Raw genomic sequence first — 24,521 nt, forward strand, 5'->3', positions numbered from 1 at the left:
CACATGGAAAGAGGCACTAGAGTCTACAATCCAAGTCTGAGTGACACAATCATCAACTGACAAAAGTGCATCAATCACATCAGCCTTGGTGATCTGCATATCCTGCATGTGACATACAAGGGCATCATAATCCACTGGACATAATATATCAGCCTCTGCATCTGAGAGCTCCTCTATGACAACACTAGAGGCCACATTGGCCTTTTCCTTGCCTTTACCTGCCTCAGATGCATCTGTCTTTTCCTCTTTCTTCTTTTTGTCCCCTGCATTCTTCTTTCTCTCTTGTTCCTTCTTGTAATACCTGCAATTAGGCTTCTTGTGGCCCTTCCGACCACACTGATAGCATGTAACATCACTCTTTTCTTTTCCTTTGCTCTTGCTTCTGCTTCTCTGTCCAGTATTTGCATTTTTCTTTTCAGCCCTGCCTCTAACATTATAAGCTGAGTTACTGCCTTCTCCACTAGACTTACGTCTAATTTCTTCATTCAAGATCGAATCCCTCACACCATCATATGTGAGATTGGGGTTATTGCTGAGAGAAACAACCAAAGTCTCCCAAGAGTCAGGCAATGTCATGATCAAAAAGATCGCCCTCAACTTATCATCAAAATCCAAACTTGCATCCTTGAGCTGATTTAAAATGCCAGTAAATGCACTCAAGTGCTCAGTTGCAGGCTTGGACTCATCCAGCCGCATATTCACCAACTTACGCATTAAATGCACCCGATTAACAGGTGTGGTGATCTCATAGGTAGTCTTCAACTTCTCCCATATTGCATAACCAGTGTCTAAACCCTTAATGTCTATCAAAATGTCATCAGTGACACCCATCTTTATATAAGCCACAGCCCTTTTATTGGCTTTGGCCCAATCCGCCTCAGACATTTGTGCGGGTTTATCCATTTGCAAAGCATCCTCACAATCCTTTAAGAACAGTATGCCCTGCATACGATCTTTCCAAAGATCAAAGCCCTGACCATCAAATCGCTTGATTTCCATCAAACTTTTAATGTCAGAACTGGAAGAAGTTGCAGCCATTTTATCACAAGTACAAGTGTAAAAGCACTAAACTGCAAGAGCACAAGCTAAATCAGCAAATACACTGCTGTTCTTGCATAACCAGCAATAATCCTCTGCTGTTTTGACATAAACCAGCCACTGCACAGGCAAATAATGCAGAAATTTATCAAATTCTGCACAAAATCCCAAATTTCCAGGTCCAAATGTGTGCAAATGTCAGCCAAACTGACTCAGCTGAGCAAAATTACATCAATACATGAAAAGCCCCAATTTTCCTTGGTCCAATGCCAAGAAATTTTACTCGGATGAGCAAAATTTCAACAAATTTTGAAAAATCCCCAAATTAATTGAGGTCAATGCGCATAATGTCTGCAATTTCTAACACAGATGTCACTGTCAAGCATAAACAGCATCAAATCTGGGAAAAGCCCCAAATTTCCAGGTTCAAATTTGACCAAATCTGAGAACTGTGCTTGCGCATGCAAACTCCCGTCAGTGGCAAAGGGTTGCTTGCAGTAAACCTTAGAAAATTTCAAAAATTTCTGGAAGAAAAAATGTGTTGAACTGCAGCCGTTGACCTGCGTTGCCCGTCAGATGCCACGCAGCCTTGCGTGAGCTGTCGCTTGCTCAAAAAACGTGAAGAAACTGCATCGCGTGACCTGTGCAGTTTGCGCCTGGTGCCACGCAGCCTATCGTTGCAGTTTCGTGGCCTGCGTTGACCTGTGCAGCCTGCGCCTGGCTGCTCGTGACCTGTTCGTGACTGCCTGCCTGGTCAAAAATTGACCTGTCACCTATCTATCAGATTGTCGTTGCACAAAACGTGACCTGCAACACCGTCGCCTGACTGTCCAGCACATACACGTGCCTGAAAACAGTGACGACCTGGCTTGTATGAGTGACGACTTACTGATTTCTCGCGAGCAAAGAGATGGTGATGTCTCACGCGGACTTCGAGGAGCGCGAGCACCTGAACCTCAGCTCTGATACCAGTTGTTGGAGCGTGCGGGTAGCGGAAGCGTGAAGATTTACAGTAGAGGAAGTGAACAGGTGGGTGAGAGTGAGAGTAAGAGTGACGAACAGATTTGGGTATACCAACAATGTGTTGGTACACAAAGAATAGAATGTATTTATACTTAGGGCCCGTAAGGGTGCATTCACATGTACAACATAACAATACACGTGTAAAATACACAGAGTGAATAAAGGATCTTTACATTCCAACACAACCAAGCCCAAAATGGTTCTCAATGTAGTCATCTTGACTACAAGAGAGAAAATCTCATCAAAGTCAATTCCATGCTCCTGCTTGTACCCCTTTGCAACCAATCCTACTTTGCACTTTGGTGAGGAACCAGAAGTGACCATCTTGTAAACCCATTTGCATGGAAGTGTTTTCTGCCCCTTATGCAACTGCACCGAGTCCCAATTGCCATTTTTCTCAAGAGATTCCATCTCTGACAACATGGCTTTATACCATTTCTTGCTGTCTTGTTTGTCCATTGCTTCCTTAAAGCAACATGGTTCACCACAGTCTGTCAACATGACATAATCAGCCATATTGTTTGCACCAGGAACAAATCTATTATGTTGTCTAGTAGCCCTAGACGATCTCCTAACCCAATGATCATTGTTTGCTGGCTGTTCTTGCAAATTTCCATTTTCAGCATACTGTCCTAGCTTTTTAGCTTGCAAATCAGTATTAACAGCTTCCTGTCAAAGGTGTTCCTGCACATGTAATGGCTCATTATCATGGGCAATAGCTGGCTGATTATTTCCAGCATCATTTCCTGCATTTACAGGTTTATTTACAGCAGGTATTTGCTGCTGTACAGCAGGCACATTTTGCTGTTCAAAGGGTATCTCTTCGTGGAATACAACCCTACTGTCACAACTCTATAGAAACAGAATTTGTATCCTTTTTCATTAATTTGTCTATATAATGATTTATTAAATTTGTTTCCTTTGCACTAATTAGATATAAAGAAAAGTGCATTGGAGCTGGCCACTGATGAGTGGTCACAGGTTATGGTGGACCCACGTGGTGGGTTAGAGAAAAGATAGTTCACACTTCCACCTATATGGCTCGATTGGGCGCCTGTGACCAGAACTCACGCATATCAGGGTTAGAGTTGCACACAGAAAGGATTGATGCCTTGAAGTGTGGGCTAGATCCGCCAGAACAGACAGTTACAATCAACAAGATGGCATGATCATGAAATGCTTGTACAATGTGCATGTGTGGGTTGAAATCTTGAAATGCACATTTCTTTGCATAGGAAAGTCACATGAAGAGTCTGATACCGTTTTTGCGATGTACACGGAAAAAGCTTTCATATGATACCCATATTGGGGGGGTCCCTAAATTTTAGGAGAACCCTAAATTTTAGGAGCCTCGAATTAGCCTAAAAATACTAGTCCTAAAAAATAGGGATGTCATTCTAAAAATAGTAAATTCTGTACTCTGACTGTGCTTGCTAAATTTGGTTGTTTCTATTCTTGACAGTATTCAGCCCAAAAAGGAAGGCCATAGAGAAGAGACAAGTGTCAAGACACTTGTCACACAAGCTTCCAAGTGTCCCACCACTTGTCACATCTCATGACATGTGGCTGGACACTTGTCTTGTGCTACTCCACTTTTCCCTTTTGTACTAGCTCTTCCCTCCCCTATAAATAAGAGCCCGTTTTTCTTCATTCGACATCATTTTTCTTTGCTGTAAACTCATGTACAACACCCACAGATAGCCAGAAACTGGCCCCATCCATCCCCATCATCATCCCTCACTTCTCCATTATGAAATTCCTCCATATTCCCTCTTCTATCACTACTGTTTTACAGGACAACAAGCCTGTAAATTCATTACAACACCTCCTTCTGGAGCTCTTTCTTCCATTTTAGCATCAAGAAGCAAGCCCTATCCATGTACTGCTGATCAATGATGAAGAAAGGCTGATTTCTCCTCTTTCTTCTCTCATACTGTAAAGAAATCAGTTCTTATCATTGCATAATAGATAATGCATGTGTGTTTGTACATCTTTGCATGATCTTGTGAGAGTGAGAATTACTTCTCCTCACTCTCAGGTTGATTGTAACTAAGCTCTTCCCTAAGGGACTTGGGTTGAGCAGAAATACATTCCTTCGGGGGGGGGGGGGGGGAGGGGGGGGGGTTTTGCGCATCTTCAACCCTCAATCCTGTCTCCATTACTTTTATATTTTGGCTGTAATTTTGTGAGTAATTTTCATTTTCAGCTTTAAGTGTTCATTCTCTTTTAAATTAAATCTTGAAAACAAGCGAATATCATAATTGTTAAGCATACTACGTTGTTTGGGGCGTTTACAATGGTATCAGAGCTTTGGCTCGGTCTTGACCCCAACACTGGTAGTACTTACAATTATAAGTTTGTTTGTTTTTAGCCCTTGCATTGAGTGCTTGAGCATATTTTTCTTAAGAGTCTCAATGGATCAGTCGAGTGCTATGCTTCAAGCCATTCAAAGTCTTAGAGAGGAGAATCAACAAATTCGTGAGCAACTTCTCAAACTAGAAAAAGTTGAGAATCCCAAAGAATTCAAGGAAAGAAGCCCATCTGCTTCAAGGAGACAAAGCCATACCAATGAAAGGAGGCGATCAAGAAGTCCAACTACTTCTAAGAGGCAGTCCCATTGTACTTCAAGACAAAGGAAGAGATCGCGTCGAAGCTCATCCTCTTCTTCAAAGTCATCTGGCGCCTACTCTGATGGACCCTCTTCTAGTGACGAAGAGTCACACCCTTCTCGTGGAAGATCTCATCATCGTCAAAGGCGTCGACATTCTTCACACTCGTCTCCATCTTTATCCCCATCAAGCACTTCATCATCTTCAACCTCAAGATGCGGGCATGGACAAAGGCATAAGAAGAAGAAGAAGACTAAGTCACTTTCTCAACTTGAAAAGAAGATCAAGTTCAGTATGTATGATGGTTCCCGAAATCCTAATCTTCTTCTGAAGTTTATTCGTCAACTTCAAATTTTGTATGGTCGTAACAAGTATAAAGAAAAAGAAAAGATTAAGTTTGCAGCTTTATGTTTGACCGACTTAGCCCATACTTGGTGGACGGGATTGGAATATGATCATGCTGCCCCAAAATCATGGCGGTCCTTTGTTCGCATGATACAAAGCCAATTTCTTCCTGTTCATTTCAAAAGAGATGTAAAAATGGAATGGGATCGGCTTTGGCAAAGGAAAAATGAGTCACTTGGTGACTATATGAAGAGATTTTGGGAGCTACTTTTGAAGGTCCAACATTTCAAGAAGATCAGCAGTTCGGAAAAGCTTAGGAAGTTTCAAGGAGGTTTGCATTTTAAACTTCATACTGCTCTTAATCATTATCATTGTTTTAGTCTCAGGGAACTCATTGACCATGCTGAGACATGGGAAATGGAGCACAATGGCAACAAATCATTCCAAAAGAATGATAAGAAGAGAGTAGCTGATGATGAGGAGTATTCAGCCCCAAATGAAGGACAAAAACAGCGGCAAAAGCAGCCATCAAATCAAAAGAAGATGAAGCCCTATGCGTCTCCTAATGCTCCTCAAATTCGCTCCAATCTATACCCACAAGCAAAGCAACTTTCCGAAGAAGAAAAGCAGCGCTTCATGAAAGAAGGGAAGTGCTTTAAATGTGGATAAACAGGCCACATAGCGAAGCAATGTCCAAACAAAGTACAAAGCAAGGTTTCTGACAACAAGCCTAAGTCGCCAGTGAAAATCAATGCTATCAGTGATGTAGTTGCAAACACAACTCATACTCCAGAGATGTGCAAATTATTAAAAGCTTGGGGACAGTTGCAAGGTAAGCAAGCACTATTCTTGATAGATCTTGGGGCGAATGAAAATGTCATTTCCTTGCAATCAGCTAAAGAGCTTGGATTAAAGAATAAAGAGATGGACACTTCGGCAGAAGTTCGCTAAGCTTTAAATGCCAATGAAGGTGACACAGTGAAGACTGTGACACCCTACATTGGCAAGCTCAAGTTTCAAATTCAAGGCTACAGTGACGAAGATACCTTCTGTATCGGAGACCTTGATGGTTGCGATGTGATTCTTGGCATGCCCTGGAATCATATAGTAATTTCAACCATCTTCTCTCAGAAAAAGAAGGTAGAACTCACCAATAAAGGCAACAAGTACGAGATCCAAGCTAGAGTTTCTGGAGACACCATACCTATGGTAAGCCATATGCAAGTCTCTAGAGCAATTAAGGATTGTGTTCAATGTTGTTTGCCTTATGTCAGTGATGTAAAAGATAATATGAATGCTGAAAACCAAGAGCGACTTCAGCTCTTGGAAAAGTATAAAGATTGTTTTTCGGAAGATCTTCCTTATCAACTTCCCCCAGAAAGGCCAGAAGACCATAATATTGATATTATTCCGGGCAGTTCTCCTCCTTATATAGCACCATACCGTGTGAGCCGTCCTCAATAAGAAGAAATCAGAAAGCAAGTCGAAGACCTACTCAACCGTGGGCTAATTAGGCCAAGTAGCTCACCATTTTGTTCACCGATTCTTCTTGTTCAAAAGAAAGATGGCACATTCAGGATGTGCATTGATTATCGAGCCCTCAACAAAATCACTGTGAAGAATCGGTTTCCTATTCTCAGAATTGACGACATTTTGGATCGTCTAAGAGGCTCAAAGATTTTCAGCCGCATTAATCTAAAGAGTGGTTATTATCAAATTAGGGTAATATCACAAGATATACACAAAATTGCTTTCCGCACTTCATACGGTCTTTATGAATTCTTGGTGGTTCCTTTTGGATTAATCAATGCACCAGCCACCTTTAATCGAATGATGGAGCGCATCTTTAGAGAGCATCGACAATATGTTGGTACTTTCTTTGATGATATTCTTGTCTTTAGCAAGAATGAAGAGGAGCATTATCAACACTTGGAGATTGTTCTACAATTACTTCAACAAAATCAACTCTTGGTAAATGGTAAAAAGAGTGAATTTTTCATGCATAAAATAAATTACCTTGGGCATGTCATCTCTTCTAAAGGGATTCAGATGGATCTTGAAATGGCCTCATCTTCATGATGTACATGAGGTGCGATCGTTTCTTGGCTTATGCTCTTATTACCACCGCTTCATTAAGCATTTGGCACATATGGCTTCTCCACTTCATGACCTTACAAAGAAGAATACCTCTTTCCAATGGAAGGAAAAAGAGAAGGCAGCCTTCACAAGGCTGAAAACAGCTCTTACTTCTGGACCTGTTATTATCATTCCAGATTTGGTAAAACCATTTGTGGTGGAAGCAGATGCTTGCGGTGATTGTATTGGTGCAGTGCTAAATCAAGAAGGCCATGCTGTAGCCTTTAAAAGCCGCCGTCTAAATGATGTGGAGAAAATGTATGATATTTATGAAAAGGAGCTCTTAGCAGTGGTTCATGCTTTGAAGATATGGAAACATTATCTTTTAGGCAATGAATTCCTTATTAAAACTGATCATCAGAGCTTAAAGTATTTCAAGACTCAAAAGCATGTGCAGGAGAAACATGCAAGATGGGAAAATTTCTTGTCTATGTTTCATTTTCAAATTATGTACACTCCAGGAAAACAAAATGTAGTTGTTGATGCACTTTCTAGAGTGCCTCGCATTGCAACTATTACAGTGGCTCATCATGAAGATTTTCAAACGATGAAGAATACTTATGATGAAGATACTGATTTTGCAGCAATTTGGTCAAATTTACAGCAAGGAGGTTCTCATTCAGATTATTCCATCAAAGACGGTTACCTTCTCATGAACAATCGCCTTTGTGTCACTCTTCTTGTTCGACAAAAGGTGCTTAAAGAAAGTCATGAACCCCCTTATGCAAGGCATAGAGGGAGGGCAGCCACTCTAAGTGCAATTGAGCCCTACTTTTATTGGCCAACATTACGAAGAGATACACATAACTTCATTGAGGCTTGTCTAGTATGCCAAAAATCCAAGTATGATAGGCAGAAGACTCCAGGATTGTTGCAACCTCTTCCAGTGCCCAAAGATCCATGGGAATCTATCCCAATGGATTTCATCTCAGGTATTCCAAGAACACCTCAAGGTTGTGATATGATTTGGGTCATAATTGATCGATTCAGCAAGCAATCACATTTTATTCCATGTTATAAACCATTGAAATCCGCACAAGCTGCAAGACTTTTCATTCAACATATCTTTAGATTACATGGTATGCCTTTTGAGATCATTTCAGATAGAGACTCCAAATTCACAAGTAACTTTTGGGGTGCTTTATTTGAGAATTTGGGAACCACTTTAAAGTTCTTCTCAGCTTTTCATCCTCAAATTGACGGCCAAACAGAGGTGATGAATCTCACTCTTTTGGATATATTGAAAGCTTATGTTAGTGAACATAAGTCACAATGGGAGAAATATCTTCCATTATTGGAGTTTGCTTACAATAATACAGTACACTCATCCACAGGGAAAGCTCCAAATGAAATAGTACAGGGTAAAGTGATTCCTCCTCCAATTATTCGCACTAAAGATAAGATTTTTGCTGCTGATGAGTTTGCTTCAGATTTAAAAACAGCAATGGATCAAGTTCGAGCCACTATCAAAGTTGCCCAAGAGCGACAAAAGAAGCAAGTAGATAAACGAAGACGACCTTTGGCTTTTGAAAAAGGTCAATATGTCTTGCTAAAGTTTGATAAAAGCAGGCTCAAACAAGATTCCGGTCAATATTCATCTTTTCCAAAGCTCTCCAGTAGATACTTTGGACCCTTCAAAGTGATTGAGAAAATAAATGAAGTTTCTTATCGACTTAAGCTTCCTGCTCATTGGAAAATACACAATGCTTTTCATGTAAGTTTGCTAAAACCTTACATAGGACCAGAACCAAAGGAACCCATTACTGAAGATCCCCCAGAAGTTGAAGAAATAGAGCAACTCTTGGAACCTGAACAGATTTTGTTTCACAAGGATCGAACCACGAGAAGTGGCCTTGTGACACGAAAATTCTTACTAAATTTCAAGAATCTACCCACAACAGATGCACAGTGGGTAGATGAAAAATTCATGAAGGATTACCCAGATATTCTTCAGCCATATCAAGAAGCTTTTCAGCTGAGGACAGCTGAATAAAAGCCAGAGGGCTATCACAACTCTATAGAAACAGAATTTGTATCCTTTTTCATTAATTTGTCTATATAATGAATTATTAAATTTGTTTCCTTTGTACTAATTAGATATAAAGAAAAGTGCATTGGAGCTGGCCACTGATGAGTGGTCACAGGTTATGGTGGACCCATGCGGTGGGTTAGAGAAAAGATAGTTCACACTTTCACCTATATGGCCCGATTGGGTGCCTGTGACCAGAACTCACGCATATCTGGGTTAGACTCGCACACAGAAAGGATTGATGCCTTGAAGTGTGGGCTAGATCCGCCAGAACAGACAGTTACAATCAACAAGATGGCATGATCATGAAATGCTTGTACAATGTGCATGTGTGGGCTGAAAGCTTGAAATGCACATTTCGTTGCATAGGAAAGTCACATGAGGATTCTGATACCATTTTTGTGATGTACACGGAAAAAGCTTTCATATGACACTCATATTGGGGAGAATCGGGCTGTGACCAGAACTCACGCATATCTGGGTTAGACTCGCACACAGAAAGGATTGATGCCTTGAAGTGTGGGCTAGATCCGCCAGAACAGACAGTTACAATCAACAAGATGGCATGATCATGAAATGCTTGTACAATGTGCATGTGTGGGCTGAAAGCTTGAAATGCACATTTCGTTGCATAGGAAAGTCACATGAGGATTCTGATACCATTTTTGTGATGTACACGGAAAAAGCTTTCATATGACACTCATATTGGGGGGGTCCCTAAATTTTGGGAGGCCCCTAAATTTTAGGAGCCTCGAATTAGCCTAAAAATGCTAGTTCTAAAAAATAGGGATGTCATTCTAAAAATAGTAAATTCTGTACTCTGACTGTGCTTACTAAATTTGGTTGTTTCTATTCTTGACATTATTCAGCCCAAAAAGGAAGGCCTTAGAGAAGAGACAAGTGTTAAGATACTTGTCACACAAGCTTCCAAGTGTCCCACCACTTATCACATCTCATGACATGTGGTTGGACACTTGTTTTATGCTACTCCACTTTCCCCTTTTGTACTAGCTCTTCCCTCTTCTATAAATAAGAGCTCGTTTTTCTTCATTCGGCATCATTTTTCTTTGCTGTAAACTCATATACAACACCCACAGATAGCCAGAAACTGGCCCCATCCATCCCCATCATCATCCCCCACTTCTCCATTATGAAATTCCTCCATATTCCCTCTTCTATCACTACTGTTTTACATGACAGCAAGCATGTAAATTCATTACAACACCTCCTTCTGGAGCTCTTTCTTCCCTTTTAGCAACAAGAAGCAAGCCCTATCCATGTACTGGTGATCAACGATGAAGAAAGGCTGATTTTCCCTCTTTCTTCTCTCATACTGTAAAGAAATCAGTTCTTATCGTTGCATAATAGATAATGCATGTGTGTTTGTACATCTTTGCATGATCTTGTGAGAGTGAGAATTACTTCTCCTCACTCTCAGGTTGATTGTAACTAAGCTCTTCCCTAAGGGACTTGGGTTGAGCAGAAATACATTCCTTCGTGGGGGAGAGGGGGAGGGGGGGGGGGGGGGGGTTGCGCATCTTCAACCCTCAATCCTGTCTCCATTACTTTTATATTTTGGCTGTAATTTTGTGAGGAATTTTCATTTTCAACTTTAAGTGTTCATTCTCTTTTAAATTAAATCTTGAAAACAAGCGAATATCATAATTGTTAAGCATACTACATTATTCGGGGCGTTTACATCTACAGACCTCCTCAGTCTTTTCGGGCTGTTTGTGCATGCGATCTTCCCGGAAAATAATGTCATTGCTGCGTACTACTTTTCTTTTCTCGGGATCCCACAATTTATATCCCATTTCACCCTCGTCACCATATCCTAGGAAAATGCATTCACAGGACTTTGGCTCAAGTTTGCTGCGTTTGTCTTTACGAATGTGCACAAAAGCCTCGTAGCCAAATACTTTCAGATGAGCATATGAAGGTGGCTTGCCCAACCACGCTTCTTGGGAAACTTCCTTCCCCCCGTCCCCCAAAGACCTGTTTGGTGACTTATTAATTAAGTGAACGGTTGTTATAACAGCCTTTGCCCAAAACCCATGGGTTAATGCAGCATGAGACAACATCCTACAGACCTTATCCTGTATAGTTCGATTCATACGCTTTGCAACTCCATTTTGGGGCGGATTATGAGGGGCAATGAGCTCCCTCTTTATTTCTTTGCTGTTAGAAAATGCCTGAAAGGCCTTGGACACATATTCCCCACCATTATCAGAGCGAAGACACTTAAGTGTCTTATCTGTTTGATTTTCAGCCTTTACAAAAAAAATTTAAACTTGTCAAGCACTTCATCCTTGCTACGAATAGGGTAAACCTATACTTTCCGTGTAGCATCATCGACAAAGGTGACAAGATATTTCTTTCCTCCTAAAGATAATCCTGGCATTTGATATACATTTGAATATACTAACTCTAAAGGAAAAGATTTCAAAGAAAGAGACTTTTTGTGAGACGTCTGTGCATGTTTGCTATAAATACAATGATCACAATGCTCAAAATCAGCATTACGAAGACAAGGCAAGTAACCCAAACGAGAAAGCACTTTCATTCTTGTTTGACTTATGTGTCCTAATCGGCCATGCCACAAAGAAACGCCTGGCTGCTCGGTCATGGTAACAACTTAGTCACGTACACTAGATACATGAAGTGTATATAAAGTATCACTCTTGCAACCTCTGGCAATAACCCTAGATCCCTTACAGATCTTCAATTTTCCATCACCAAAGGTGGTACGAAAACCATCATCATCTAGTTGTTCTGTGCTAATCAAGCTCTTCTTGAGGTGAGGTACATGCCGTACATGCTGAAGTGTAAAGACAAAGCGATGTTGAAAGAGTAATTGCACACTGCCAATACTTGAAATGTCACATGTATAGTTGTCCCCAAGATGGACAACACCATGTCGACCCCCTGTATAGACGGAGAACCACTCACGATGAGGGGTGACATGAAATGAAGCACCTGAATCGAGAATTTAGGTATGCATGTCATCATCCGTATTTGTAAGTAAAGCATGTTCACCAAAGTGTGAAGAGACAAAAAGTACATCACGCCCACTATTACTGTCATGAGTGACTACATTCACCTCTTCAATTTTTACATTGCTCTTCTTAGGGTGGGTGTCCTTCTTCTCTTCCTCGCTATCATCTGTCTTCTTGCCTTTTCCTTTCTCTTTCTTCCAATTGTAGCAATCACGTTTAAAGTGACCCTTCTTGCCACAATGATGACATTCAACATCTTTGCCACATGATTTATTACGTCCCTTGTTATCATATTTGCCCTTTTGCTGTGATCTGCCCCTAGTATGCAAAGCATTGGAAGACTTACTGGATGCATTGTTTTGCTGATTCATCTCTTCTATAAGTAGAGCACTCTCTACATCAGCATACAAAAGGATCACATTAGAATTGCTCATAGCAGTCCTGAATGTATCCCAACTCTCTGGTAGAGTGCAAAGCAAGAAAGTAGCCTTGAATTTCTCATCAATCATGAACTTCAAGGCAACCAGCTGGCTGAAAATGGAGTTAAATTCACTCAAATGAGTAGACATTGCTGTACCCTCTTTCATACGCAAATCCATAAGCTATTTCAGCCAATATACTTTGCTTGCAGCACTCTTTTGTGCATACAGTTCTTCCATTCTAATCCATATAGCATATGCAAAATCCAAACCTTCAATGTTGAATAGCAAGGCATTAGAAATTGATAGCTCTATGGTTGAGCGTGCTGGCTCATTTAACTCATCCCAATTGTCCTATTCCATGTCTGTGGGCTTTGCCCCCTTGGTTTTGATCTGCTTTGCCTACTTCTTTTGCGATAGGATATTGTAATACTACTTTTGCCAAACTGCAAAGTTATGTGTGCCTTCAAGCTTCTTTATGTGCATCAGATTACTGCTGTCATTGCTGCCAGCCATGATTTTCAGCCCAAATGTGACCAAAAAGCAGCAAATGCAAGCCCAAAACTATCACTCAAGTGACCAAGGTACAAACAAGTACCAACCAAGGTACAAACAAGTACCAATCAGCAATAAATGACCACGCAGAAGCACAGATTTCAGATCTGTAATTAAATTTTTAGAAACACCAAACCATGTGCTACAACATTCCACAACTGATTACAGCTGTTCCAAGGGCATATGCATCACATTACATGAGAAATCCCAGATTTTAGCTGCGATTTCTGTTATACATGTACCCACGGGCATAAAATTTGACACGAACGTTCAAAGGCCCCAAAATTTTGTGCTCAAAGCATCAAACACACATTCGCATTTTCTCTGTCATGCATAGGACAGGTCAATTTTGCCAAAATAGAGCAATTTCAGCAAAAACCCCAAATTTTACCAAGTGTTGATGTCCAAATTGTGTGGAATTCAATCTGCATGTAAATAAAATGACCAAATGCTGCACAGATTTTGCCCAAACTGCAAAAGCCCCCAATTGCACGGGGTCTAATGTGCATCAATGCTGAGAAATTGGATAAATTTCAGCCCAATTTGTGCATGTACATGAAAAGCCCCAAATGTTAGGAACAAAATGTCACAAATTCCTGCAATTTCTGAGACAGATATTACTGTTGCATCTTGCTCACACTAAATCTGGATAAATCCCCAAAATTTTCAAGTCCTGCGTGCACTAATTTCAGTGAAATTGAAAGAATTTCACTAAAATGTGAAAAGCTCCAAAATTCCCGAGCAAATGTGCACCGACTTTGCAATTTCTTAGTCAAATTGTCCAATTCTGTGTTGAGATCCCTAAATTCGAGAAAAGGCCCAAATTTATGGGCTTGAATTTCACGGAAATTTGTATTGTGCCTCCATGCGTGAACCCTCGGTAGGGAAACTTAAAAAAAAAAAATGAAGAAGAAAAAAAATATTGAACGGCGGGTCAATGGACCTGCCGTGCAGGTCGTTGCTTGGTAACCATGTCGTGTTGCATGCGTGGCTGAAGTCACCCACTTGTCACCGCTTGTATCTAGTCACTGTCACGTCGCCTACACTCAGTTAACTGTCGCATGACGGCAACTGTCCCGTCAACACTGTTCCTTCTTGTCGAGCCGGTCGACTGCCTCTCTTGCACACAAGCTTGCGTTTGACTTGTCTCGCCTACTTGCTCGCGACCTGGAATTGTCACCTTGGCAGTTGTCTCCTCACCTAGCTTACGCTTGACATCTCGAGAAGTGTGCAGAACTTGATGGCTTTGATACCAGTTTGTAGTGATGGGTTGGGCACGGAGATCGAGACAGACAATCGTTACGCACAGTGAGAGACAGAGAGAGTGAGATAGAGCAGAGCCGAGAGTGAGCCCGTTTATAGGTACAATGATGAGAGACAGCATCTTTAGATTTTTAGATAGATGTATATGTGTAAGTAGAAGTGCTAAGGGTGTGTTCATACCCAAGCACATTTAAAGGCACGAGGCCTTTATTCCCAACATGAATGTCAAGAGTGCCTTCTTGAATGGTTATCTCGAGGAGAAAGTCTATGTGGAGCAGGCACCGGGCTTTCCTTCTAGGAACCCGCGGGATAAGGTATTCCGCTTGCAGAAAGCTCTTTATGAGCTGAAGCAAGCACCACAGTCTTGGTTCCATAGGATGGATGAGTTCTTACAGACTCACGGATACCATTCTACCCCTTATGACTCGAACTTATATGTTCGATCTACCGCAAAGGGGGTTAGCTATATCTTGGTCTACGTTGATGACTTACTCATCATAGGCTTTAGATTTTGCTGCCATCGCAAAAATTAAGGCAAAGCTTAGTGCTATCTTTGAGATGATAGACCTTGGTTTGTTGTCTTATTTCTTGGGGATGGAGGTAGTTTGATCTAGGGGTTGTATTTTTCTATCACAGTAGGAGTATGCACTTTAGCTTGTGGAGCAGTACACTACGGATCAGACATGGCCAATGGCCATGCCTCTTGATCCTACTGTCCACTTCTCAAAGGATACCATAGGTCAGCCCTTTGCTGCACACACCTATTGGTCTGTTGTAGGGAAATCTCTTTGGTTGATTCATACTAGGCCAGATTTAGCTTACCTAGTTAGCATACTCAGTCAGTATTTCACATCACTTAGGATGTTACATGGGATTGCATGTCTTCGTGTGTTGCATTATTTATGGTGTACTCATTTTTATGGCTTGACATATGGTTCTGGTTTATGCTTGCGGGGGTACATTGATTTTGATTGGGTAGGAGAGCTTGACATCCGATGTCCCCATGGCGGTTACCTCTTTACCTTGGGCACGGCTCCCATTTCCTGGCCTAGCCACAAACAGGAGATGATGGCGGCTTCCTTGATCGAGGACCGAGGTTGAGTATAGGGCTCTCTTTGATGGCACCACCGAGGCCATCTACCTGAGGAGTTTACTGGTGGTGCTTCATTTTCCTTGTGACTCTTCCACCATTGTCTACTACAACAATAAGAGTCTCATTGCCCTTGCGGACAATCCGATCGTCACACCACGGATGCGGCATGTGGGAGTCCACTTTCACTTTTCTGGAGAGCAAGTTGAGCTAGGCACTATCCGCTAGAGTTTGTGCTTTCATCAAATAATTTTGCAGACATCTTGACCAAAGCGGTCAATCAGCCGGTTCTTTAGTACTTGCTACCTAGGATCGGCTTGGGTATACCCTCCCTTGCTTCTTCAGATTGACGGGGAGAGGGTGCTTTCCTTTTGCTTTTCCTTTCAGTTTGAGAGGAGATATCTTCTTCTCTTTATAGTGACAGTGATGATGCTTACAGTTTTTAGACATTAATTTATTCTTTTGTATTGTATTATGGACATTTATAACTTCATCCGCATTGCCAAGATGATATGATTATAAAAGGGTGCTTGGGCAAGTGAACAATTCCCTTGCGAGGACACTGTCCAAGTGGCATTAGTTCATAGCATTTTACGTGAGCATGACATCTTGCATCTCCCTTTTCATTACCTCATGCATTGGCATTCTATTCATGTAAACATGCATCTGTGTGCATTTATCCCTTTTCGGTCTTTTGGAGTGGTCAACTCTAAATCCACCATATTCGTGGCATTGCAAATGACTATCTTCAAGGCAGTTTTTTCCTAGCTTGTTTGCTTGCTTTGCTTGTCTTGCTTGCTTTACTTATTTGCTATACCCACACCTTAGTCATTTTTCTTCTTCATCGATACCCAGTAATGGTAGGGATAGTATGCTTGTTTTGTGAAGGTCTTGGGTTCAACCATCCCTTTATCACTCTCTCATATTGGGATATTGATACTCAATAGGACGAAAATTGATTTGCAACCCTCATTTAATGCTAAATCTATCAAATCTAAAAAGCCTTAAAAAAAAAAAGTCCATAGCTGATTCCATCGGCCCTTGTAGGGCTTGGTCAGCCACTAGGCAGCCGATATGTACCCTTTGGCCGATGCCTTGTCCTCTTTGGGGTGATCACTTGGGCTCTCTTGGTAAGATAATCATTGCCGTTGTAGTCTTAGTAGACCATTGGGCAGCCGACACGTACCCTTTGTCCTATGCTTTGGTTGCTTTGGGCTGGGATGCCTTGGGGTAAAAGAAAAGAAAAAGGGCTTGATTGGCCTTCATTCTCGAGGCACTGTTGTTGGGCTTGAGAGGGGATGTTGAGCTAAAAATGCATTAGCTTCACTTAAACAGTCCCAAAACATGCTTAATTAATAAAGTAACCTTGTTTATTTAAAAGAAATGCATTCCTAGAGAGTGTCTGTATCCATAAGCATAAACCCACTTGGGAGGGCCCAAACTTTCTAAAAATAGGTATGTTGCCCTCCATTCAGAAATACATATCTCGTTTTTGCAGGTTTCAGGTGTTTTCAGCTTGTTGCCCTCATCCCTTTCACGGAGGATATCGCAGTCTTAGGTGTCCCTTGTTGTCATCTACAGTCTGGCGCCTGTTTCCAGCCTTCCACTCGCAGCTTGTAGTTGTTTCAGCAGAGCAACTGTTGCTAATCACTCTCCAGCTGCCGCCTACTCAGTTTTCTCTCTCCTTGTTGTTGTTGCGGTTTTTTTCTCTCCTTTGCTTGCGTTTGCTGTTTTTCTCTCTTTAGCTTGCATTTATAGTACTCTAGATTGCCGTTTGCTTCAGGTCCAGCTATACACAGGCTGTGTTTACTGTTGTTTCGACAATTGGAGATTGCCTTGCTGCGATTTGGGATCCATTCAAAGTACGATACACTCTCCAGCTCATTACCCTTGCCTTGATCCTTGAGATACAGGAGTTTGAGGGTCAGTATTCATTCACTGCATAGTGTGTTTGTTGCATGAGCATTGTATATGCAATAGTCATACCAATTCATTTATTTTTTGTGTTCATTGTCTTTGAGTTACCCTAACCCTAACTATGTTCTTTTATCAATTTGTGCTTTGTTGTACGGTTTCTATTTGTGTTTCTGTGTTAGAGTATTTCTTTACAAGGGGATGGGATGGAACCTGTGGGATAAATGGTGCACAATTGGGAATGGGTGCGGTTATAGTTGCCTTGAAGGGCCTTGCATAATGAAAGGGGAATGGAGCATAGATAGGCCCCTCTCTTGCCAACCTGTTAAAAAAGTGGCTCCTGTAGAAGAATCTTGGCCGACTTGGGGAAGGCAATGTAGGTCATGAGTCTAGGAAGGCCAAGAATTGAGAGAAGATGGAAGCCCAAGTCTAGAAGATGTAGGGCCTCAGAAATGGAGCTCGAGGGACGGTCAGACAATAGAGGCAAGGTGCCAGTACCACTAATAGGTATCAAAGAGATGTCACTAGCAGTGGTAATACCCTTTGATGGAGATCTTGCAGCAAATCACCTCAGGGAGTCATATGACTTGATGCATCACTATCAATAGTTGAAGAAGGCTCCTCCACCTAATAAATGTATAGAAACATTGACTCAGCGGTAATATGGGGTGACAAAAAAGAGGTAGATGAAGGCTCCAATGTAGATCCACCCTTCGCTCTGGGACGAAGGTGAGGGTATATCCTCTAGCACTTTCCTCAGGGTGCAAGGTCTTCCCACAATGAGGACACGTGGAATATCCTCGATGCATTCCCACAAAATTTGTATTAGATTTGGAAGATGACTCCAATACCTTTTTCCTTTCTTCAGCTTGAGTTGTCATGTACCTAGAGATAAAGCTGTATAAGCATGGCCATGTGCACATTATTCGTAAGAATTTGACTTATTTTGATGCACATCTTGCTCAAGCACCAATGGAACTAGCTCCTCCCAAGTGAGAGTCTCCCGGCTACGAGAAGTGAGAAGACTTATGTAGAACATATCGTATTTCGGTGATGGAAGATGCAAGAGAAGTGTCACAGCTAGGTCCTCCGAAGAAATGCTTGTACCAAGGAATGAAAGCTCATCTCAAATCTCCCCCATCCTATGGATGTGATCTTGTCAGAGATCATAGCCTGTTTTGGAGGGCAGTCGGACCAGCAGCAGCAGTCGGACCTGCTGCAGTCGGACCAGCAGCAGTCGGACTGCCACGTGGCAGTCCGACTGCCTGCAGCGGATTTATTCCAGGCTGCGCCCTATTTCTGGCGCCCCATTCCAGGCAGTTTTTCGGCTATATATTGCCGACGTTTTCAGCAGTCTGTACATTCTTCTCTGTCGCAGATTACAGTCCGGTGCCGTGCAGATTTCTGTCTCTGTTCACAGATTTCAGACAGCAGACAGTGCAGACTGCAGCAGACTTCGAGGTGGACAGCAGGTCGCATCGTCAAGGTGGAGACACGCAGTCCAGCGCACTGCGCCCGTGTATATCTTTGTATTCAGCATTCTTTATACAGCAGATCTTCATTGTACACTGTCTCTTTCTCTCCCTTTTCTCTCTGCGTTCTCTCTCTCTCAGTCCTACGCTTCCGCACCGCTGCACTCTGACAGATCCCTCATCATAAGGGAATTTGCAAGACAGAAAGCTATCGTAGCTTCAACTCAAGAGATAATTGATGCCCAAATGTCTCGATTCGAAAGAGAGATGCCAATCTCCTCCAAACCTTTGTAGTAGTGCAGATACGTCTAACATGCACGAGCACAGAATTTGTACTACTCAAAAAGAGAAAAGAGCGGGCTCTGGCATTCAACCGATCCCATAAAGTTGTTGAATCTGCAGTCACATTGTCATGAGGATCCATAGTAGGTTGGGATATAAGAAAAATCCCAAAGGTCACAGCCATCAAGGAGACTCCATGCGACATGATGGTAGAGGGTAGTTTGCTCCATTTAGCTTTTCAGATGTTGGTAGAGAGGGTAGGATTGACACATGCCTAGGAGATGCCATCAATGCCAATTGGGGACTGCAAACCCCAGAGGAATATAGTAGGAAAGAGAGATAGGATGGTCGGTATGAATGATCTTGAACCACACGATCCCCCAAAGCATACACGTCGGCCATAGATGTCATTCAATAAAGTACCTGCAAGAAAACAAAGAAGATGCTGTTACTGGAATGTTCTCCACTTGTACAAGGTTCGTCGGTATGTTTATCAGAGAGCAATGTAGATAGGGAGTAGCCGAGGTAAGAAAGAGGATTCGATGCTGAGCAGACTGGGGCAGATCTGCCAAAATGCAGATATGGCTGCAATTAATGTAGTCAAACAGGTCAAAAACTTGTTGCCTAGCTAGGAAAGGGTCCGCCAACGCAAGGTTGATGACAGTGCTGCATGAAACACAAAGATAGGTGTGCTGCCTGCATAAAAACGCAGGTGATACATGCACTTATTCCAGCAGACCCAAAACGCAGTAGACAGGGGATTTGCCTTTAGACATGTAGGCCTGAATGGGCAGAAAACAGGCTGCCCAGCCTGCAGGAGCCACCCGGGTGCAGAAATAACGCCGTCCAGCCTGTCAGAAGCTGCCCGAGGTCAAAAATGAAAATCTGCCCTGGTAAAAGCAGCAGTCCCACATGTGGCTCTAATACCATGTGAGAGTGTGCAACAGAAAGAGGAAAGTGAATGCAGAGAGAAGGTAGGAGAGAGAAGGAACAATGTGACTACAATGGCTGAGCTGCAACAGTTAGCCCCAACATGCAGCTCTATGTGTTTGTGTAGACACCAGATGATAGCAGGGGGATGAGAGAATGAAGAGGGTTGGTTGATTATGAACAATCAATGATGGATAATGGATAATAAAAGTGCAAGGGCAGGCCGCTTGTATATAGGCAAAAAAGAGGCAAAAACCTAAATATGGTCACCCCAAAAAATGGCTAAAAGTGCCCAAAAAGAAGTGCACTCATGTGCCCTCCATCTAAAGTGTCTAAAACTTAAAATGACAAACAAATACAATGTTAGAGCTCCCAATGTCCTCTTCTGACTCAAACTGAGGTTCACAGGTAGGAGATGACCACACAAGACACACTGATTGCTAATAGTAGAAGGGGAGACAGATCTCCATTTTGCTGCCCATAAGCAGTCCTCAACAGCAGTAACATGCCCCTGGATAGTGTCCAGCAGCAGGTGCCTGCTCCTGAGGAGTATCTAGCAATCGCCAGCCCCAAAAGGCCAAAGAGCTGCTCTTGCCTGCTGTCCAACTTCTCTCTCCTACCTAGACCTGCTCTGCATAGTCTTGAAAGGGGCTGATTGCCATGTGGCAGCTCAGCTTCTGATGGTTGGCAGACCGGCCCATGCAATCTCCAGCCCAGAACTGAATTTGCAGCCAGTTTTTATTCAGAAAAAATGAAAATTAATTGGGCCCTGCCCAATCTTGACTAGTGCCCAGCCTCAATTTCAACTTCCTGACCTCTTTGAACCTGAAGTGTTTGAAACTTCCTAACCCTTGGGCCTTTACAGACATATCTCTCCGACCCAGATCTGTCTCAAGTGCACGGTGGCACTTGTCTTTCGCAACTGTTGCCAATGACCCTTACTGCCCAAATTGGTTTTGTTTGTCATGGTGACTCCATTTCAAGACTTAATTTACATGTGCCTTAATTGTTCCAAGAGAAATAAGTTTAAAAAATTCACAACCCCATGACAGTTGCTAGTTTCCCATTTTGTGCCGTTTGGTCCCTGATGTCTCTCTTTGGCACGAGTGCATTTCAGCACGTTTGATACTGGTTGTTATCTTCTGTTTGCTATTTCTTACTCTTGCACACACTTTGACAATTAAATCATGAAATCAGCAATAAACATGTTCTAGCTTGTGACAGTAGCACTAGGTCCTTGTTACACTAGGGTTCAAGTGATCTTGTGCACATTGGAAGATATATTGTGCCATAAAAATTCATCTCTACAGATTATGCCACACAAAAACATTATTTAGAGTTTGAATTAAACAAAGGAGGCTGTTTGCATAGAGCATAAGAACCTGAACTCTTAAAGGAGATTCATCTGACTCGGAAAAAATACTCCTTGAATACATAATGCTTTCATACGTCAGTAAGCTTGTGGTTGGACTGGTATGTCAAAATGATGAGCTCACTAAGGTCTTTATGTATTAAAATGATGGTGTTTGGATTGCCGCTTAATCTGACAGGCACAACGACCAGTTGTAATTGAAGCAGCGATGGAAAATTGGAGTGCTAGAAATTGGACTCTTGATACCCTGGTTACAGATTTTGGACAGGCTACAGTCCATGTAGAGCTATCTCGTTGGAATGATGGGGAAAAGCGATGGGCAGATTTCCGTGATCTTTACAAGGCAAAGAGTCCAGTACCAGAGGAAGAGCTTTTCATACCTCAACACCCCAGTAAGATTTGACCTTTGGCCTCTAGTTTTTGTTTGGTAATATGATGGAATTACTGGTATATTTGGTGTGCCAGGGAAATGATAAATTATTGACACATTTGTTAGTTTGTACTGCAGTGCTGCTGGAAGATTTTATAGAAATGTTCTGTAGAAACTGTCAAGACCAGCCGATTAGAGGTTACCTAGCACAACAGCAGCTTTTGGATGATTTGCCATCCATGGCTGAAGGGATTTTGTAAGAGTGAGAGTCCTTTCTGTACTCTTTAAATGGTTGTATCCCGTGGACTATTTTGTTTTAGTTATTGAGTTATCTTAATCAACTGCCAGAAATCCAGAGTATGTGAAATTAGGCAAAGGATTGTACCAAAGAAATGTCTGGCTTGGACCTGCTGGAACAATTACTCCATTGCATCGAGACCCCTACTACAATGTGTTGGCTCAGGTACTAAGGGTGTTTCAATCCATTGCAAGTATACACATTTTTAATTGAATCTGGTTTGGAGCAGCTCTTTAGATGAACCTGAGGCAAATGGAATCTAGTGAGGGGTTTTGCTGAACAGTAAATCTTCAAAGTTGAGGTCATGAAGAGATAGCATAATTACGGTTGTAGTTTGTGCAAGGTATATAGACAAGCTGAAAAGGTAAGTGTGTGCTGAGTTAGACAGAGGCAGGCATTTTTGTGGCCATGGTAAGTCTCATCTTTCTCAGCTGGAAAGCTGCTGAGTACAAATTGTTCCACTTGAGATGACCAAGAGGTGTTGTAACTATGATTTATGCATTGTGGATTTGCATAAGTTATAGACAAGGAACCAACAAATTGCGGCAAGGGTGACACAGCTCATAATTGTGATGGTCATAAGCAAATATGTTTGCTTCTTTCTTCTTACAAGGCCACTTGTGTGCAGGTTTGGGGAAAGAAATACGTACGCCTGTATTCTGCAAAGGAAAATTCAAACCTATATCCATTTGATTATAATCTCTATCTACGCAACACATCTCAGGTGATTCTCTCTCTCTCTCTCTCTCTCTCTCTCTCTCTCTGTGCATGTACATACATGTCACATGTCTGCACTGTTGGTGTGTTGGATGTGGTTGTAGCTGAACGTGTAGCTTCGTGGCACTTGCCTTGACAGCGTAATATTCCAGGTGGATGTTGAATCAAATAGATTGGACAAATATGAATTCTTTGGCGTTTCATATTCCAGGTGGATGTTGATGCGCCAGATGTGTATGAAAGATGGCCCAACCTGGCAAGCGTGCCATATTTTGAGTGCACCTTAGAGGCAGGGGAGATGATTTATATACCCACCAAATGGTACAACCTTTAGCAACCTCTAAAAAGTCTGCAATAGAACATGCCTGCTGACTTGCTTTGGGCGCTGCAATGCAGGTGGCATTATGTGAGAGCTGAAGAATCAAGTTTCTCTGTTAGTTTCTGGTCAGTGTAAAGGCCCTTTCATGGAGACTTGAAAGTGATTTGGGCAAGTGTTGAATACCTCTATTTAGTAGCCCTTTCTGTTAGTGGCATTATGTGAGAGTTGAAGAACAAGTTTCTCTGTTAATTTCTGGTCGCTTTAGAAGCCCTCAATTTGGGCAAGCGTTGATGGTTTTGAATGTCTAGTTATTAGCCCTCAATTTGTGGAGGCGTAAGGAACAAATCTCTACCGTGCCTCTACTTAGTTCTTAATGCACTAGTCATTTTAAGTGCTTAACTCCATATTTAGAATTCAAAATTTTGGTCTTTCTGCATCATCTTTTCAAATCTGTATGCAATGTGTCTTGTCACAACTAGATCTATTATTAAGGGTATGTGAACAGTTCTCTCAACTGTGGGACACATCTCTAGCGTGCCCAATGCATCAGTATGATGTGGTTAACCCCATATGTAGATTTCACAATTTTGGTCTTTCTAAATCATTGATCTTTTCAAATTTGTATACAGTGTGTCTCACGACAGCTTAATCTATTATGATTAAGGGTACACAAGTCCACTCAATAGTGGGATACATCTCTAGCATGGCTTTTACTTAGTTCTCAATACATTAGTATTTCTAAAGCATTGACATTTTCAAATTTATATAGCTTGATCACGTTTTTAGTGCACTTTAGAAAGCCACATGACTAATTGGGCCTATCCTTCCATAGAACACTTATTGAGGATAGCACACTGCTTGTCACTTGTGAATTCAAGCTACTTTTTAGCTCTATAACTATTATATTGTTTGGATATGAAAACTTTCTTAATTATCTATTATACTTGTTCTTTCATATATTCTTAAGTATATAGATGAAAACAATTAAAAATGATTCTTGAAGAGAGCACATTTTGGAATCATCTTATGTTGCTTGTACAACATGTTCTATTCAAGATATATATTTGACCATCGGTTATGGTAATATTTTTCGAGAATCATAGTGATCCTTGTCTAGTAGCATTTTAGAATTGTTCTTCTCAATGCCTATACACTAGATTCATATAGTTTTTGTGTCCATTGTAGGGTTGGTTTTGGTAATTACCACCATTGGAGTTGCTTTGGTTTGGATGCTACCATAGGAGTGAATCTTGTCTTCGTGAACATCCTCTCGCCTTATACACCAATCATTGCATTGGGTAACCTTAGCTCTTGGTGAGTAAGGGAATCTTAGCAAAGACTTAG

At 41.7% G+C, this 24,521-nt stretch overlaps 1 protein-coding gene across 3 annotated transcripts in view; it reads left to right on the forward strand.

The window, feature by feature from the left end:
* LOC148041770 (uncharacterized) overlaps positions 1-24,521 on the forward strand; it is a 58,148-nt gene that overhangs the window by 32,996 nt on the left and 631 nt on the right. For all 3 annotated transcript variants that reach the window (XM_087682307.1, XM_087682315.1, XM_087682300.1), the window contains 7 exons: positions 21,652-21,865; positions 21,982-22,099; positions 22,192-22,306; positions 22,770-22,865; positions 23,070-23,179; positions 23,255-23,302; positions 24,363-24,491. In XM_087682307.1, the coding sequence (XP_087538433.1) occupies positions 21,652-21,865; positions 21,982-22,099; positions 22,192-22,306; positions 22,770-22,865; positions 23,070-23,179; positions 23,255-23,302; positions 24,363-24,491 (830 nt within the window). The remainder of the gene's footprint in view (positions 1-21,651; positions 21,866-21,981; positions 22,100-22,191; positions 22,307-22,769; positions 22,866-23,069; positions 23,180-23,254; positions 23,303-24,362; positions 24,492-24,521) is intronic.

The sequence above is a fragment of the Lygodium microphyllum genome, chromosome 1 (assembly GCF_053477565.2).
Source record: "Lygodium microphyllum isolate KBCC chromosome 1, Lygodium_microphyllum_v1.1.10, whole genome shotgun sequence".
NCBI classification, from domain to species: domain Eukaryota; kingdom Viridiplantae; phylum Streptophyta; class Polypodiopsida; order Schizaeales; family Lygodiaceae; genus Lygodium; species Lygodium microphyllum.